Source organism: Sceloporus occidentalis, unplaced genomic scaffold, assembly GCF_023333645.1.
Source record: "Sceloporus occidentalis isolate IW3139 unplaced genomic scaffold, rSceOcc1.0.p SCAF_3, whole genome shotgun sequence".
Taxonomy (NCBI): Eukaryota; Metazoa; Chordata; class Lepidosauria; order Squamata; family Phrynosomatidae; genus Sceloporus; species Sceloporus occidentalis.
The window spans coordinates 80234448-80252833 of record NW_028316983.1 but is presented as its reverse complement, the minus strand read 5'-3'; the positions used below and the strand labels follow the sequence as shown (position 1 = coordinate 80252833).

Here is an 18386-nt window from a genome sequence, read left to right as displayed (position 1 = left end):
TACAAGTCTCAGAACTCCATAGATAGCATCAAGGCATGGCAGTTAAAGTGATGTCAAACTGGATTATTTTTGCAGTGTGGCAGGAGTCTCAATAAGGAAAAAGGGGAGTTCCAATAGGCCCTTCCAGTTACTATGTAGTGGAGTGCTTTCAGATCCATTCAGACTTGGCCAACCGATGAGAGGGTTTCCTTGGCAGAGGGAGGTTTGCCTTTGCCTTCCTCTGAGGCTGAGAGAGTGTGACTTGCCTAAGGTCGCCCAGTGGCTTTCCATGGATGAGCTGGGATCCAAACCCTGGTCCCAGAATCATAGGCCTGATTCGGTCTGAGACTGCTTTAACTGCCCTGGTTCACTGCTAGGGAATTCTGGGAAATGTAGTTTTGTGAGCCATTTACCCTTCTCTGTCAGAGCTGTTAGAGAGCCACAATGAACTACAATTCCCAGGATCCCCTAGCACTGAGCCGGGGCAGTTAAAGCAGTCTCAAACTGGGTTATTTCTGCAGTATGTTTTGGATCATAGCTCAAACCACTAAACTACTCCATATGGAATGGACTACAACTCCCATAATCCCACTGAGGCATAATTTAGAGGTGGGATTATGGAGGTTGTAAGGGTCACAGCTAAAGGGATTCTGTTTTTTGGACAAAGGCTATTCTTTTCCCTTGGACCGAGGTCCCCTCAGAACTAGGCACTATATAACCCACTCCTTTATGGAAGGAGCCTAAAATGTCGGCTGAATGGACGGACAGAGGGAAAGAAACGACAGCTCCCGCCTCCAATCAACACCGGCCTACCATTCCTGCTGCGGCAAGAGAAAGCGGCTACCGGATTGGGTAAAAAGGATTGCGTAAAGATCCATTTTACCAATCAGTGTCGCCCAAAAAACCCGCCCCCTTTTCCTTGAAACAATGGGCGGGACTTCGGCCTGTAGGGGGTGCTATTTCCCTAAACGAAGGGTTGAGCTAGAAGTGGAGCGAGAACTACATTTCCCATAATCCTTCGCGCTCCCTCACAGAAATAACCTGTTGGCACCGCTTTAACTCTAGCTCAAGGCTATGGAATTCTGGGAGTTGGGGTATGTCCATAGCCTTGAGCCAGACAGAGTTAAAGCAGTGCCAAAACGGGTTATTTCTCCAGTGTGGATGCAGCCTTAGTTTCTTCTGTGCATCTAAGGAAGCAAACCAAAGGCTGCCATCTGCACTGCAGAAGTAATCCATTTCGACACCACTTTAACGTCCATGACTCAATGCTGTGGAATCTTGGGACCTGTAGTTGTGGCACCAGTGCCCTGACAAAAAAGTTTAAACCTCTCTCAGAACTACAGATCCCAGAATTCCATAGCATTGATATTAAATTTCAATGGAAATTTAATCCAGAAATCCATAGCATAAGTTCTTTTGTTCCCAGAATAAAGAAAAGGCATTTGTGGCTATATATATATATATATATATATATATATAGTGGCAGATGAAGCCTCAGTGCAAAGCCAGCAAGTGTTGTCTGGCTAACCTATCTCTTTCCCGGATATCGTGTGTCAAATCATTTTTGGATTATGTCTTGCTCTATTTACTGTATCATACATTTCAAGACTTACTGTTAAGGTAAATTTTTGATGTGTTAATATAAGTAAATAAGAATCGATCTTCTGGATCAATCTTCTGGAATATTTCAGATACCCTTGATGCCATTGTAGGCAAATTTTGTCAATATAAGGATAGGAAAATAGTGATACATATACATATAGTGCATATTAAATGGTCCAAAAAGTGTTTCATGCATGTGGGAAAACCCCGATGAGAATCCTGAACCGATGAGAATCTTCACAATTCAGGACTTATTCTACACGAAATTCACACATTTCTTTCTGCATTTTTTGAACAGAAAATAATATTTCTGTTCATAAAATGCTGTTTCCTGTACAAAAAAACCCTGAAAATCTTTCACAGAATAAGTTGTGAGCTGTCAATAGTCTTTGAAAACTACAGTTCTTGAATATTTTCTCACAGTGGGGAAAAAAATACTAAAATTACACATTGCTTCCTTCCAGAATGAAATTAACAATGAATTACTTCCTTATTCAAGATACAAGATATGAAAGTATAAGACACAGATGTCAACAAGGAGTCACAAAGGCAAAAGAAGCACGTGAGTCCAGCTCCAAAGACCTCTTTCCTGAAGCAAACCATTACCAGATGAACCCTCATCTGCATCAGTTTGCAACAGAACAATGAGTTAACCCTTGAAAACTATTGAAATTGAAATTATTTTGCTAGGAAGAACATAAGTAGCACATATTCACCATAACTGCTTTTGCCGTGGGACACAAAACATCATAGGCTGGAAAATATAGGTGCAAAACATCCTAGGTTGGCATCCTATCCAGACGGACATGCAGTCTCATAAATGCTGGGGATTCACATTTTCAGCCTGGCAGCTCCCCAGAAAAAGGACTTCCTAGACGGTACAGATTGGGGAGTTGGAAATGACATCTGCAGCACTCTCCTGGCTGCAGAGCATATTGAAACAAGCAGTTGTAGTAGAACCCCAAGAGGTCTCATAACATGCCTGTTCTTGACATGCCCTGTGAGTAGGAGAGCGCTGCAGACATCATTTCCCAATACCTCCATCTCCAGCACCTCAGAAGCCCTTCAGTTAGGACACTGCCTGGTTGACAAGGTATAGCTTTGGGTGAGGACATCATCATCATCATATCTAACTATGACAACAGAGCTTTCTCATCCTACGACAACTGATGATGCAGGATCATTTAGCTGGTGTGGATGTCTCAGGGGCTGTGCAGACAGCCCTGAAGGGGCAGCCTCCAGGTGCCCCTTTTACAGCCAGATCAGGGTCATGGCAACTGCACGCCGCGGCCTCAATCTGGCCTTTGCAGGGCGCAAAAAGGAGCCACTAATAGTGCCTCCTTTTTGCGCCCTGCAAAGGCCATGATAGCTGCAGCTTTATGGCGCTCCTTTGACGCCGTGTCGTGCTGACACAGCACCGGAGGTACACCATGATGCCACACGCCGTGTGTGTGGCGCACAGTGTCATGCCGCCTTGGGGGTTGAGCCGGGGCATGTGTCGTGTAGACGCTACACCCCAATTCCGCCCCCACCTGGCCCAAACTGTCGGTCTGCACAGCCCCTCCTTGACTACTGTAAAAGAGGCAATTCAAGCAGAAGGCATTTTAGAGGCAGACATAGGAAACCTGGAAACATTTCAGTTAAAAATGTTTAGTTAAAAGTTAAATGTCCAGTTAACAATTGTAGTGTTGTGTACTGCAAGGAGGCTTCTTGTTTATTATTATCTCCAGTAGTTCTATAAATCATAAAACGGTATTTAAAGGAAAACCCAGTTGCTCTATGAAGATGGAGCAACATTTGTGACAGAGGATTGAATTTTTTTTTTAAGAAGAGAATGTACTGTTTATTTTTCCAGCAGTTCTCAGTTCTGAAGAATGGACACTCTTTAGAGGCCTTGAATCATCCCTATTCATTATCAGCTGCACACATCTGCTGGTGTTGAATGAATCTCCCACTCAGTATCTCCATCCTCCCCTTTTTGTGTGCTGAATCATTAGGTCGTTGAGATATCTTTTATATTCTGCTAATTATGGGACATATGACAACAATTAATTGTTTGTTTATAAGTTACAAAAATGCCTAATATTCTTTATAAGAGAGGCTTCCTATTCCATGGATTATTTATCCATAGATTCAACCATCCATGGTTTGAAAGTATTTTTAAAAAATATAAATTCCAAATAGCAAACCTTGATTTTTCCAATTTTATATAAGGGACACTATTTTACTATGCCATTCAGCACCCATGGATTTTGGCATCCATGGGGGGGGGGAGGGGGCGGTCCTGGAACCAAACCCAGTATATACCAAAGGCCCACTGTATTAATAATTAACATGTAGAATACTGAGACAAATACATAGAAAGGAAAGTCATTCTTATGGCTGATATTTCTTGCAAATTCTTCCCTTATCTTGAATGAAGAAGGGCATTAAAAAAAAAAAAGAGAGAGAGAGAGAGAGAGAGAGAGAATGTTTAATAGCAAATGCCAATTATCAGTAGCCCTTCTGTCTTTAACATGTTTTAAGTCATGCATTTACAGGTGTGTGTATGTACTTTCAAGTCGCTTGGCAAAAATAAAAAATTAAAATTAAAACAAATTAAGTTATGGAACCTCATTAAGTTCATGGGGTTTTCTTAGGCAAGGAATGCTCAGAGATGGTTTTGCCAACTCCTTCCTCTGAAATATAGCCTATAGCACCTGTATTTGTTGGCAGTCTCCCATCCAAGTACTAATTAGGGCTGACCCTGCTTAACTTTTAAGATCAGACAATACAGCTGCACATTTTCTTTTCACCCCAACAGTAACAGTGAAAAGTAAGCCTGCTTAAAGTTCAGTCTTTCACCTACCTTGCCCTCTTGTGATAACAGTGTTACTTACCAGGCTGTGAATGACTGCATGGGAAACGCAATTTCTCCTTAGCCATTTCTCTTCTCTTCTTATTCTTTGACTTAATGAACTCAGTGTTTTTAAGAGTTGAAGAATGTGCAATGATATTCATTTGTTTCTCATATTGGGTGTTCCTTTGCTTTGAGATCACTCTTGTTTCAAAAATACTACTTTGCTCTGTTCTAATTTTCCAGAGTCCCTAATCTTCTTCCAGGTTCTTATTGATGTAGTCACTAATAGGATTGTTGGCATTAATTTGGAAATAATGCCAGCTACATGCTTGGTGGCTATTGGCAGAAGAGGTGACCTTGCAGGTCAGCTAAGTGGTACTAGAAATGCTTTGATCTAATCTATACCAGTGGAGAGACAGCTATTCTAACAAGAGCGGCTGGCGAGGTCTCTCTCTCTATGGGATGCTGATTCTCTTCCAGAGAGCACTGAGGACAGCATGGCAGTGGGTTTCGATGCAATGCTGGCTCGGGTCAAGGATGTGTGTAAAAGAAATGGTTTACTCATTCTCTCAGTGCTATCTGTCATAGTGGGATGCCTCCTTGGATTCTTCCTCAGGACTAGGCGCCTCTCTCAACAGGTTAGTGGCACAAGCAAGTGTGGTTGTGGTAAGGAAAGGTGTATTTGTTGTATAACAAAATTGGAGACAAAAAGCAGGTTGTCAGCTTTTCCAGGGTACATTTCAAGATAAAGTGGTATTTTGTGAAGCACACTGTCTTGTTCTTAATGAATGTATTTTTTTAAAGAACCTTAACTTACCTTAACATTAGTGTTTTCCATTATCTGTTAGCCATATAAGATACACAGTGCAGGGATTTGAGAGATCTCACAAGAAAACCCTGTTTTAAAATTATACATGTGAATAAATGTGAGGCTCTAAATTGCAATGGACAATATGCTAAATATCTTTAAAGGCTGATATTATTGTGAATTTTTTGGTACTTTATGAAAAGACGTGTCATATTTTAGGGGAAATTATGTTGTCTTACAGTATACAAAAAGGTAGTTCCCTCTGCCATTTATTCTGAACTAGTCTCATTGTTTTAGATAAAATTTAGAAGCACTTCAGAATCAGGCCACAATATTTCAATGTTTTTAAAATATATATTTATGATTAGAACAATCTCATCAGTTTGTCTGCATTATAGTATTCCATTTCCTCCTTCCCCTCCTCATCCCTATCCAGAGCACACTATATAAAAGAGAAACAGGTTCATTAACATTTTTGTGAAATAATGGGACTTCATCTCTCTTTTAAAACCTAAGAGAGTATCTTGGTATTAACTATCTCTTATTAACAACTATAAAATGAATTTCATTCTAAATCTTGTCATCCATGAGAAGCAATATTAACCCCAAGGAAAGTAAAACAGAATAAGTATCTATCAGAAACAAATACTCTTTATTGCTCTTGGGCTTTTTTCTTTCTTTCTTTTAGTTTGTTTTGCATTTTGTTATCAGTGTTAACTTTAATATAACCACCACCCTACAGGGAAATGACATATTGATAGAGAAATGGATAGGTGTCTCTCAGTTGAGAGAATCTTTAGTACCTTTCTACCAAATTGCACTTAAGAACAAATTATTTCCTGTATTTTACCTGTCATATGGAACATTCATCATTAACCTGATAACTTTAACTAATATTTTTAAGCCAGTGCAATTAAGACTGGGATCATATTCCAAAGTACTGAAGTATTAGACAATCCTATTTTTCCTTCACAAACTACGGTGCTATTTCATCTTATTTAATTCCCATCTCTAAATTTCTTTTCTCTGTGCAATTTAAAATGGCATCCACTGAGATAAAACCAAAGATAAACAGATAGCAGCATTGACTATGATAATCATAGCCAATGCTGATATCTGTTTACTTTGGTTTTATCTCTATATTTTTACAAATAATTAATACACCTCCTTATTTCATAGGAAATTAATTATTTCCAGTTTCCTGGAGAGCTGTTGATGAGAATGCTGAAAATGCTGATTCTACCTCTGGTTGTTTCAAGGTAAGTTAGTGGATAATAGACTGGTATGGTTTGCAAATTAGTTCCCTAAAATCAGGGACGTAGCCAAGGGGGGGTTCTTGGGGTCCGGACCTTCTCCTTCCATTAGAAAAATGAATGGTGTGTGCTGCTGTGCTGCCGCCGCACTCAAGCCCCATTATAATGGTGGCGCTTAGTCTGGACCCCCCCCCATCCTAAAATCCTAGCTACGTCCCTGCTAAAATGATGACATAAAAGAAGCTTCCAGATGTATCTGAACTGATTGTACCCTGAAAGCAAATTCACTGAAGATGTAGGTATACAGTGAATGGATATTTGTGACTTGCTGATTTAGAAATAGTTAAATTTTAATTAAGATGGTCACTGCATTATCTAAGAGCTTTTCAGAGTATAAATACGTAGAGAATGAAACATTCAGTTCATAGCAGTTCTGAAGCAAACATCAAATCTCAGAAGGAAGGACAAAGGAAGGAAGCAGGATTTGGAGCAAAGAAAAACCAGCCAGGAAAATGTTGAGTCCCCATTCTTCCACACAATTTTTTTTCACTCTCAGGCACAACTTTCTTGCTTGGATCTTTTAAAATAAAAAATAATGTTAGGAACCCTAATAACTATAGTCACACATAAAAATGTAGTTCATTTTTCTTAAGTTGTATGAGTTTGCGAACAATGTGTTATAGTTAACATATTAGATGCTTTCTGGTTACTTTAGTAAAATCAAGAATATTAGTTAATGTACACTATTATATTGAAAATGGTGCTTGAATAATCTCTTGTTTTGGAAATAATGCTAACAAGAAAACACGTTATGTAATGTGAGCTGCCCCATGTGTTGCACGGACAATGACATGGTTCTGTCTCACAACAGTTGCTTTATATGATAAATTTATTACAACTGTACACCTCACTGCTTTCATATTGCAAGATCATTTGACAACAATTGATTTGCTTTACAATACATGGTACGCATTAAAGATTTATAGAAATGTATGGAATACACTTAAGATTAATTAGAAATAAAAACACATTCTAGCAGCATTAATGCAAATATGGCAAATTTTGCCCATCCACATGATGGGATTTTTATAATGGTGGATACTGCAGTTGTTCATTATCGTAGGTCTCTTCTGAGAGATGCTTTCTGCAAGTGCCTCCTAAGACCAATGTATCTGATGAATAGTTAGATTTGTGCTTCCTGTTAGGGTTCAGGTCCAAAGTTCTAGCACTGTAGCTAAGGTCTTCAAACACCCTGTTTTAGGCTGAACTATAATTTCTTGAATTGCTGTTGCTGCCAGCATTGCCATCTTTCAAACTTAAATTGGGTTTTTAAAACTGCTTACAAATCCACTAAAAAGTATGTCCCTATATGGTAAGAACTTTGTATTTATACAGCATACCAATGCTGGAAAATAGTTAGTGCTTGTCAGTCGAGATCCCCGTATCAAAAATATAAGAGATACCCTATATATGTACTGTTCTGAATCACTCTAGTCTCTGTGCTATGGTTTTCTGAGTAGGGGCATTATGAATATGCATTCCCTCCTTCCAATTAGCAAGAAATTCAAAAGCAATATTACTTGGTATAGTTTCTTTTAGATGAGATGGTTAGGGATTGAAAAGCTGTGATCTCTGTAATATTTATTTTATTTACTAATATACAAGAAGAACACAGTGGAAGTACATGGACACTCTTACTGTCAGTTTGTCTCTACCTGTAAGACTACCAAGATCATCTTCAGAGGCTTTCTTGTATATTTCAACAGCCATAGAAATACACTTAGTATCAATGAGAGGCCCTTTTCAGGCTTTGTAACTGGCTCCCAAGAGGGGCTGTCCCAGCTCTTTAACGACCTCTTGGAAGGTGATGAAAACCTTCCTTCTCAGAAAATAAGCTGGATTGTTACCCATTTCAGCTGTCATTATTTTATATAACATGGTTTTCTCTTACTTTTGTTGTGCTTTCTTTTTAATCTTGGTGCTGTTTTAAGGTCTTAGGGCTGGTTTGTAAGTGCTATTTTAAGTTGCTTCTTAAAGATGTCCCCATCTTTCCTCTGATGAGCTCAAATACATGGCTGTCCTCTTCCCTACTTCACAGCAACCCTGTGAGGATGGTTGATCTGAGAGAAAGTGATCTGAGAGAGAGGATTTTTATTCCATACTTTAGTTAGAAAGGCAGGAGAAGGGGTGGTGGAGAAGAGATCTCATTAAAAATATTCAAGGGAGATCCTTGGCTAACCTTGACCATCTGTTCTTATTAACATAGTTTTATGAAATATCAGCCAACCATACTAGGCCAGCAATCATTCTCTCAGCAGCTGTAAAAACATATCACCCTTTCAGAAAGAGCTTTCTGTATGTCCATACCTAAAAAGTTCCTTGTAGTTGAAATTCACTCCACTTGCTTGTGCTATGATAGTTTAAGACCAGGACCCTAAAACCTAAACATTTATCAAGCCTGACTTCTTATTAGTGTCTCTACCAGATTAGTCATCCAGACAGTAGTATGTTACATATTCAAACCAAGTAGAGGACTTTTAAATTAATTTTCCTTAAAACATATTTCCAAACTCTGAAATCAGGTTGATCAGAATGCCCCATGCAAAAGTTTGAAGTAATTTTCACAATGAGAGAAATGTTTAGTCAAGTAGTTCTTAGTAGCTAGGTATTTTTTTAAGTGTCTGTCCTCAGAATGAGTTGAAAGGTGCCCTGAAAGAATTAGCAGTTCAAATCATAGCTGGTTAGAAGATAAATATATCTTGGAAACATGTATTCCAGTTACAACATGTCCAGCAGGGGAAATGTAATTACCTATTCTAAAATATGAACATCTTTAACAAGGCAACCATATTTCAGTGTAGTATTTTTAAAGGAAAATTAGATGGGAGTGAGTCTCATTGAGATGAATGGGCTTTGGATATAAAGATATGGAAAAGCAGTCTGAAAGAAGTGTAACTATTAGACTCAATCTTGCTGTATTACATACTCTCATTATTTATTATTCAGTTGCTTAAACACACACACACACACACACACACACACACATATATATATATATATATAGAGAGAGAGTTGTTGCTATTTGCCATCAAGTTAGCTTTGAATTTTGGTAGATATGAATGAGATACCTCCATGAGCCACTTTATAAAGGATCAAAATAATAGGTCCCTGAGTATACCTATACAAATCTTATAGATTTAACTCAAATGTTTATGCATTGGAGACTCTTTGGTCCACACTGAATGTAATAGGGCCATAATTCATGTGTGTATCCTAACTTACAGGTAAAGTAATGGAGTAAGGGATTCTCAAAAATAGTGTCTCGGTCTTTTCCCTTGTCCTCTTTCTCTTTCCTTAGCCCAATGCTCCATTCTTAGCCCTTTTACAGTAGCAGAGCTGAGAAAGTGCTTGGAACAATAAAAGTATTGGAAAAAATTGCTCTTATCAAGCACTCTTTCCATATCCCTTGTCTCATTTGCTGTTAGAACAGTGGGGGGCTCAAGTAGCATAAGGCTTTCCTACGTGTCCTGTTTACTCACACTGTCCTCAAGCTTTCCTCGTTTGCTCAACTATAAATTGTATTGCATAGCCATCAAAAATCAATGCATCTAGACAACAAGACCATGTGGTCCCCAGAATTTCCCAGGTGTCTTTGGTCACATAGAGACCCCCCCTTCCCTCCCTTTCTCTGTTTTTCTTTCCTTCCTTCTTCAAGATGATGAGTCCCAGTTCTGTTGAGCATTTCCTCTATGTAAAGCTTTCCTTGTTCTGTTAGTCAGGACTTAGGCAATCAATTTATATATGTTTATAATGTATGTCTCAATGTAACTATGGAGTTTATTACACGGAATCAATTTACCAACACAGAGCGAATGCGAATTGCACTCTGATTTCAATGTAAGTGGGAATGAGCCTTTAATCTTTCCAAAGAAAAACTAACAGCACAGGAAACTACCTCTAATTCAAGAAAACTGAGGGAGGTGAGTCAGAAAGACAGAAGGTCCATGCCTATACCTCATGTACTCCTTTTCTTCAGAATCTAAAGATCAGACTTCCACATACTGTACCTAGTAACAGGGCAGACACATATAAACAAGCACGTGACAGCCACAATCATGTCTATTTTTGGCCCTTATGTATGATTTGAAATATGATGAGATCTATTATAATCTGATTCTGGATCTCTTTATGTACTGCTAAATGTACGTCAGTGTCAGTTGTATGTTCTTATTTCTAAGTATTTTCTTGCACAACATAAATCCACAGAGAATTATGTAAATATTACTAATTTCCAACAGAATACAGAGACACAAAATGGTTCCAATTTGCAAGGGTGTCAGGCAAAGCTGCATTCTGTCATCCTACTTGTTCAACTTGTACACAGAAAATATCATACAAAGAGCAGACTTAGAACAAGGAGGAGTGACGATAGGAGGAAGGAACATCAACAATATAAGATATGTGGATGACACCATATTACCAGTGGAAAACATCAGGAACTTGGAACAGTTACTGAAAAAGGTCAAGGAAGAAAGTGCAAAGGCAGACTTGCTGCTGAACATAAAGAAAACATTAATGACCATGGAGATCCTACACACATTTAACCTAGACAATGAGACAATGAGAAAATTGAAATAATCAAAGATTTTTCATACCTTGGATCTATCATTGATCAGAACAGAGATGGCAATCAAGAGAGAAGTCTAGGAATAGGAAGGTTGTTACAAAAAAAACCTAGGCAAGATATTAAAGAGCAAAGACATGCAATTGAGCATGAAAGTTAGAATTATCCAAGTCATGGCATTCCCCATTACTAAGCTGTAAGCTGGACAGTGAAAAAAGCAAGTTAAAAAAAAACCCAACCCATTTGAGATGTGGTGGAGAGGAGTGCTGAGGATACCATGGATGGCAAAGAAGACAAACAAATGGGTTCAAGAACAGATCAAGCTTGAAATACCCCTAGAAGCCAAGATGATCAAATTGAGGCTATCATACTTTGGCCACATCATGAGAAGCCACAACTCATTGGAAAAGCCAATCATACTAGGAAAGGATGAGGGTAGTAGAAAGTGAGGAAGACCACCCATCATCTGGATACACTCAGGGAGGTCATGGGCAAGAATCGACACGATTCTTGGAGGTGTCTCATCCACAGGTGCGCCATAAGCTAGGGCTGACTCGAGGGCAGTTAACAATAAAACAAATCAATTTCCATTCTTCTTTCCTAGACAACAAAATTTTTCTTATGTCATTTTGATCCTTACACTGTAATTCTATACACATCTACTAAGAAGCACTGCTAGAGTTGCAACATCACCAGTGTCTGTCTTAGAGCCAAACAGATATAATATGGCCTCCTTATCCATGGACTTACCATCCACGGATTTAAACACCTGTGGATTGCAAGCCCCCATTGTTCTCAATGGTGGTGCATGCACATGGGCACGCTAGCAGGCATATACATGCCATGCCACCATTAAGGAGAACAGGACTGGGGGTCCCACATTTTTCAGTATCCATGGGGCGGGGGCGGGGGGGTCTGGAATCAAGATCCGACTGTATTTTGAGGTTTTATCTGTTACTTATAATAATTTAACTTGCTTCTTCTCTTTATACTATCTAACAATATTTGCCTAAAATGCTTATCTTTGTTCAAAAATAAAACAGTAAAATAAAGGGGTTGAAATCACGAGATACTAAAGCATGATTTCAAGATTGTCTTTTGTTTGCATAAATAATTTCTGATCATTTCAAGAGCTGAGCCTGAGCATGCATTTGAACCTCTGTTTTCAGAATCTCCCTTGAATCTGGGTTCCAGATTGTCACTATTCATTTTTATCATACTTGCATTGTCCAGTTCTCCATAGTAGTAGAGTAGTGATAAAATGTCCATGTCTATTTGGGGCAGATGGTGGGGAGGCTTGAACACATGGTGGAGCAATTACAAGACTCTTATTCCATGTCTTGTTTAGTCTGTGTCCTACATATCCACATCCAGCCACCCCACCTTTCCTTAAAGTAGTCCCAGTATTGGCAGAATTGGCTAAATTGTTCATGGTCTGTAGTGTACAAAAAAGGTAATAAACGTGTATGAATTATTTAGCTCTTACCTAAAAGGTATAATATTTCTTGCCATCCAGAAGATATCTTAAATTATGTATTTCAAATGTTTCATACAAAATAATTTACAAATGCTAAAATGATGACATTTAATATATCAGTATATTGGCCAGCTGTTAACTTTGGGTCTGCTCAGGCATTAAATACTGTATACAGTTGTGTATAAGTCAACCTCATGTATAAGTTGGGGGCAGGTTTTGGAGGCAAAATCATGGATTTTGATATGACCTATGGATATGTCGAGGGTCACACTCAGGGGCACAGCTTTCCCAAGGCTCACGGAGAAGTATTACCATATTGACCCATATATATGTCTACCTAGGATTTTGGAGCCCATTTTGGGGCTTAAAATTTTCAACATTGGCAAGTATATACGGTATTTAAGTTGTATAAAACACATCTAGGAACCTCACTTATTGAAAAAACAGATACCTGGTAATTATATTTGAAATAATAATTATATATCATCTGTCAGATATGATTAGCCTGCATAGCATAGTAATTTGAGTATTGACTTACGACCCTGGAAACCAGGGTTCAGTTCCCTGCTCTGCCACACAAAACCCACTGGATGACCTTGGGCAAGTCACATTCTCTCAGCCTCATGGAAATGCAATGGCAAACCTCCTCTGAATAAATCTTGCCAAGAAAACCCCATGATAGGTTTGCAACTTGAAGGCACACAACAACAACAATGTATAATAATATTATAATGAAAACAATCAGGTAGCAGTCACAAGCATATCCAACTATAATCGAACTATATTTTATCTATAATTGAAAAAAACTCATGTTGTATGAATGTAGCTAAGGCAATTGGAGTGTAAACAATTTTGCTTCTTTGTATTTTTGGTTTTATATGTTTCATTATATATTTCTGACTTGAGAGTTGTGGCTTTAAGTGTGTTTTTAAGTATGTTAGCTGTTAGATGGGAAAGGTTAGAATATACATGCACACACCTTATCAGCCTTATGTTTCGTTGCAGCTAGCATATATGAAGCTATAACTGTATTTGTTTGAATTTTCATTGTTTCCTGACATTTTAACGAAGCCCATGCTGGACAACAGGTACCTTAGTATCTCTTGAATAACAAATTAAATTTTTCTTCTCTTAATGGGAATAAAACAGTTATTGTATCATAGTAACATTCTATTTTGTTTCTGTATGCTGACTGAGCACATGTTTACCCAATATTACAATCATGGTAATAAGCATGTTCTTGTCTAAGAGGAAGCAGAATTTTTGAACAAATATTTCTTTTTTGATACTCTTTGATGGGGTAGTCTCCAAGGTTGCCATTTACTCTTTTTCCCTTCCATTAGCTGATGAAGTTGTTAAGATACGATTAGGGAAATCCTGATATTAAAAAAGTTTTACCCACTTCTATACCATTTTTAAGTGATGAGTTTTCATTCAATATCTTAAGCCCTCACTTCATCTAGTCACTGATTATTTCAGGTTATTTTTTCAGACCTGGCGGCCATCTGTTGATGCTACTGTAATGCATTTGCCTTTGAACAATTTGGTGTGTTTCATAAGACAGCACTGAAGTTAAATCAAACCTAATCATAACATGATAAGCTTTCGTGATATTGCTCAGAGTGAGCAAGGAAATAGCTAGGCGTTTGGATGCTTCAGTATAAACATGCCTGCTGAAAACAGTGGATTCTAATTAAAGCCAGAATGGTTTCTTACATAAACATGAATTATGTAACATTATTTTTTTCCCCAGTGCAAATTGGCCCATGCATGTTGTGACACACATGTCTATATGTGTCAGTACGTTACCAAATATCATACCAATAATATGTAGAGGCATATTAGAGTTTTCATAGTAGAGGCATCCAGCATCACTGTGTCCTATTCAATAGCTTACATTTATATATTTATATACTGGTTACCTTTCCTCTCATCTGCAGTGATTTCAGGTCAATACAATTCAAAGTGTTGGTTATGAGCTGTGAAGCCTTACATGGCTTGAGTCTAGACCTGTGCTACTCAAAATGTTGGTCATGAGACTGGTGCTGGTCCACAAGCCTTTGGTTCCCAGTCTGCAGAGAGTTTCCAATAAAGAAAGAAACAGTTGTAGCCAATGGGAACAAATATGGTACCAATTACTGGCACATTAGGGGAGAAAAACTGCTGGTCCTCCACATGAGATAGCTTAAGAAGCACTGGTCTAGACTGTTTGAAAGGCCATCTCTCCCTGCATGAAACTGCTTGAGTTTTAACATCTTTGGGGAAGAGCTTTCTCTCAGTCTCATCCTGTTACAGCCCCATTTGATGACAAAATGTGAGAAGGCTTTTTCAGTGGCTGTTCCCAGGCTGTGAAACTCCCTTCCACATGAACCAAGTCTTATGTCCTCTCTACTCTTCTTCCACCAGGTGAGAAAGACCTATTTATTTATTCATTTTATTTGGGCTATTAACTTAGTGCAGCAGAAGAACCTTTTAACAGAATGGGTGCACTGTACTTTTTATTTTCAGTGTCCTGTTTTAAATCCTTCTGAACTGTTTAAAATTAGTGCTGTTTTTAATAGAATGGCTTATTTAATTGCTTTTAACTGGTTTTATTACATTTTAAAGCTGCGTTTTATTTTAATCTATAATTTGAACTGCCTATGGTCCTATATTGGAAAGAAAGCAGTATACAGCCCCCGTCTGTTTTCGCAAACTTGGGATCCATGTCCCTCGCTTATGGCTTATGCATGAGCCCGAAATGGAGGAGGACAAAATGGGGTGTGCACTGCCATTCAAGTTAATGGAGCTTGAATTTTGGCAGTTTTAGTTTTTGTGGGGAAGGGGGTCCAGAACAGATCCCAGCAAAAACGGAGGGGTGACTGTACTGTATAAATAAAGAAGTAAGCAAACATATACATTAAAAAGGCATTGTACATGTCTCTCCTCTCCTTCCCATTTTATCCATATGACAACTCCTGTGAGATAGGTCTTGATGAAAGAATGGCTGGTCCAAAAAGCTACATAGCTCAGTGTAGACCCAAACCTAGCCCAGTACAACACTCTGTTCACTATGTCCAAGATGCTTCTTTTCATGTGTGTTCACAAATGTATGCATGTGAATGAACATGGAAATGAAGGGCTCCTTTGGAAAAGTTACGTGTGCATACAACAGATTATGCACTGTGCTTCAGCAAAGATATGTGTGCGGGAGGGGGCTTGCTAGTTGTTCTTTAATCCTGTCAATGGTCTATATGCTTGTCCCACTGAAAACCATCTTATGTTCTGTAATTTTGATGTTGTTGTGATCTGCATCAAACAGTCCCAAAGAAGTGTTCTCGAGCCATGGTCCTGCAGTATGATTTTTAAAAAATGTCTATTATAATAAGAAAAAAGATATAATAATCAAGAGCCCTTTCACACTACACAATTACAGCACTTTGATACCTCTTTAAACTGCCAAGGAATGGCAGAGAATTTAAAAAACTGAATGAAACTGCAAATCTCTGGATTCCATGGGGTGGAAGCAGGGCAGTAAAAGAGGAATAAAAGTACTAGAATTGTGTTTTGTGTTATAATAAAAGTTTTTAAAAAAATTAAACTGGAGGAACATGGCATAAGAACAATTGTTTAGGGACTGGTTTTAAAATAATTTTATCATAGGTATTGTACAGGAGAGAGAGTGCTTACTATATATACAGTCGCCCTTCTGTTTTTGTGGGGGATCCGTTCCAGAGCACCACCACTCCCCCACGAAAATTGAAAACCGCCAACATTCAAGCCCCATTGTCTTGAATGGCAGTGTGTGCCTGGGGGCACCTGCGGGCATGCATCCATTTTGTCCCCCTCCGTTTGCCGACCACGAATGGGTGAGGGATGTGGATTCCAAGTCTGTGAAAATGGAGGGGTGACTGTACTCATAAGTCTAGACATTTTAGTCAACAAATTGACCCAAAAACTCTAGGGCAACTTATTCATAGGTCAATGGAAGAACTGTACTTTTAACTCTTTTTCAAAAAAGAACCATCCCCTTCTCTGAGTAGTGGTGAAAGGCAGGAGCTTAGTCCATCCTAGGATGATATAAATTAAGCCCTGACCCCTCTACTCTCTTAGTTTCGGCACTGCTTCTCATCTTTTTGAATCCATGGAAAGGGAATGGTGGCAGTGGAACCTCTTTATCACTTCCCCTCAAAGGAGCATAGAGAGGAATCAGGGTTTGAAGGATTTGAATGAGATCCTTCAAAGTGTATGTTGGTCAGCTTTTCTGGTTTAAAATTAGGCAAAGTCATCACATTAAAGTTGAAGTCTGTAAACACTACTAATGTACAGTCATCCCTTCATATCCATGGTGAATCAGTTCTGGACCCCCAGCCCCACAGAAAAAAAATGTGGGACCTGAAGTCCTGTCGTCACCTATGGCGGCACAACATGCAAACAGCCGCTAGTGTGGCCACATGCATGTGCTCCCATTCAGAAAAATGGGACTTGCCATCCACAGCAGCTCAAATCCGCAGATGGCAAGCCCGTGGATGATGAGAGCCCACTGTAGTTGCCATTTTCTTTTTGGCATGTGTGTGTTTTCTTAGAGCCACCGGGGTCTCATCACCTCCCTCACAAATCACATAGCCACAATTTACCATAATTCTATCCTCATCCATCCATGGCAGCAGGATACAAAGCTAGGGCTGCAATCAAAAATATCCTAAACTCTGGAAGTTAATTCCCCAAACCTGAGTCATAGGGATACTGTCTGATGGTGTTATTAAACAAGATAATTATGAGTCAGCTACAGTTGTGATACCATATCATTAAAAAAAAAACCCAAAAGTCCAAGAAATGAGGTAAAGGAAGGACGGAAAGGGGTGAGATCTCTGGGGAGTATACTGTAGGCCCCTCAAAGCAGCCTGCAAGAACTGGGGCTAACAGCACAACTTTTTCAAGACATTTTTTCAGGGCAGTGTGCTTACTCTGAGATTCTTCCCCTTCTTCAGAGAAGAGAGGCCAGGCCCTGAAACTCAGATCTGGGGATCCTAAATACCAACCAACCCTACATCCCATCTTCCACTGTGTACTGGCCTCCCCCCAGCACGCACTTTCCAATCTTCAGTGTGTTGAATAGCAAGATCTGAAAAGATGTTCTGCTTGACTATAAGGTGACCTGATGTCTAAGTTGAGGGCAGGTTTTGAGGGCAAAATTTCAGATTTTGATATGATCTGTGGATAAGTTGAGGATAAAATTTAGGCATGTAAGAAAAGATGTAAAGGCGAAGCAAAGGAAAATGATGCCAATGAACTTACAAAATTCCAGCAGGCATAATTGTTTGTGCTCATCCTAAAGGCTGGATGAATGAGGATGGAACTACAGTAAATTATGGCTGTGCAATGTGTAAGGGTGGCAACCAAGCACAGACAGGGCTGAGATGTACAAAGAAAAGAAAAAAATGACTACATTAGCAGTGATTACAGCCTTTAAACTTAATGTAATAATTTTACCTGATTTTAACCTAGGGAATCTGGCAAACATACACAAATATCCAGAGCCGGTTCATCCATATAGGCAAATTAGGCAGTTGTCTAGGGTGGCAAAATTTAGGGGTGGCTTGGTGGCTTTTTTTTTTTTTTTGTATAATTTTTTGCATAATTAAACAATATTAAAGTGAAAACTCATTACAGCAAGCGATGTAAAAGCAAGCTACTATATGGCTGCTTGTTTGTACAATGGCCAAAACATAAATGTGTGCCTCCCTTTGTCTGTGGTACGGTAACATGGTACATCATCTGTCGAAACCTGGCTTCCTGAAAACGAGAGAGGGCATCTGCAATAT

The 18386-nt window shown here is 38.9% G+C and overlaps 1 protein-coding gene across 2 annotated transcripts in view; it reads left to right on the top strand.

Annotated features, from left to right (window-relative positions):
* The first annotated feature begins 2038 nt into the window (after positions 1 to 2038).
* Positions 2039 to 18386, top strand: part of SLC1A7 (solute carrier family 1 member 7) — a 74815-nt gene continuing 58467 nt past the window's right edge. The window contains exons 1-2 of one of the 2 annotated variants that reach the window (XM_089515177.1): positions 2039 to 2143; positions 6408 to 6487. In XM_089515177.1, coding sequence (XP_089371303.1) covers positions 6444 to 6487 — 44 coding nt within the window. In that variant the 5' untranslated portion in view covers positions 2039 to 2143; positions 6408 to 6443. Of the gene's footprint in view, positions 2144 to 4836; positions 5059 to 6407; positions 6488 to 18386 lie in introns of those variants that run through there. The other variant, XM_089515176.1, reaches the window with a different exon arrangement.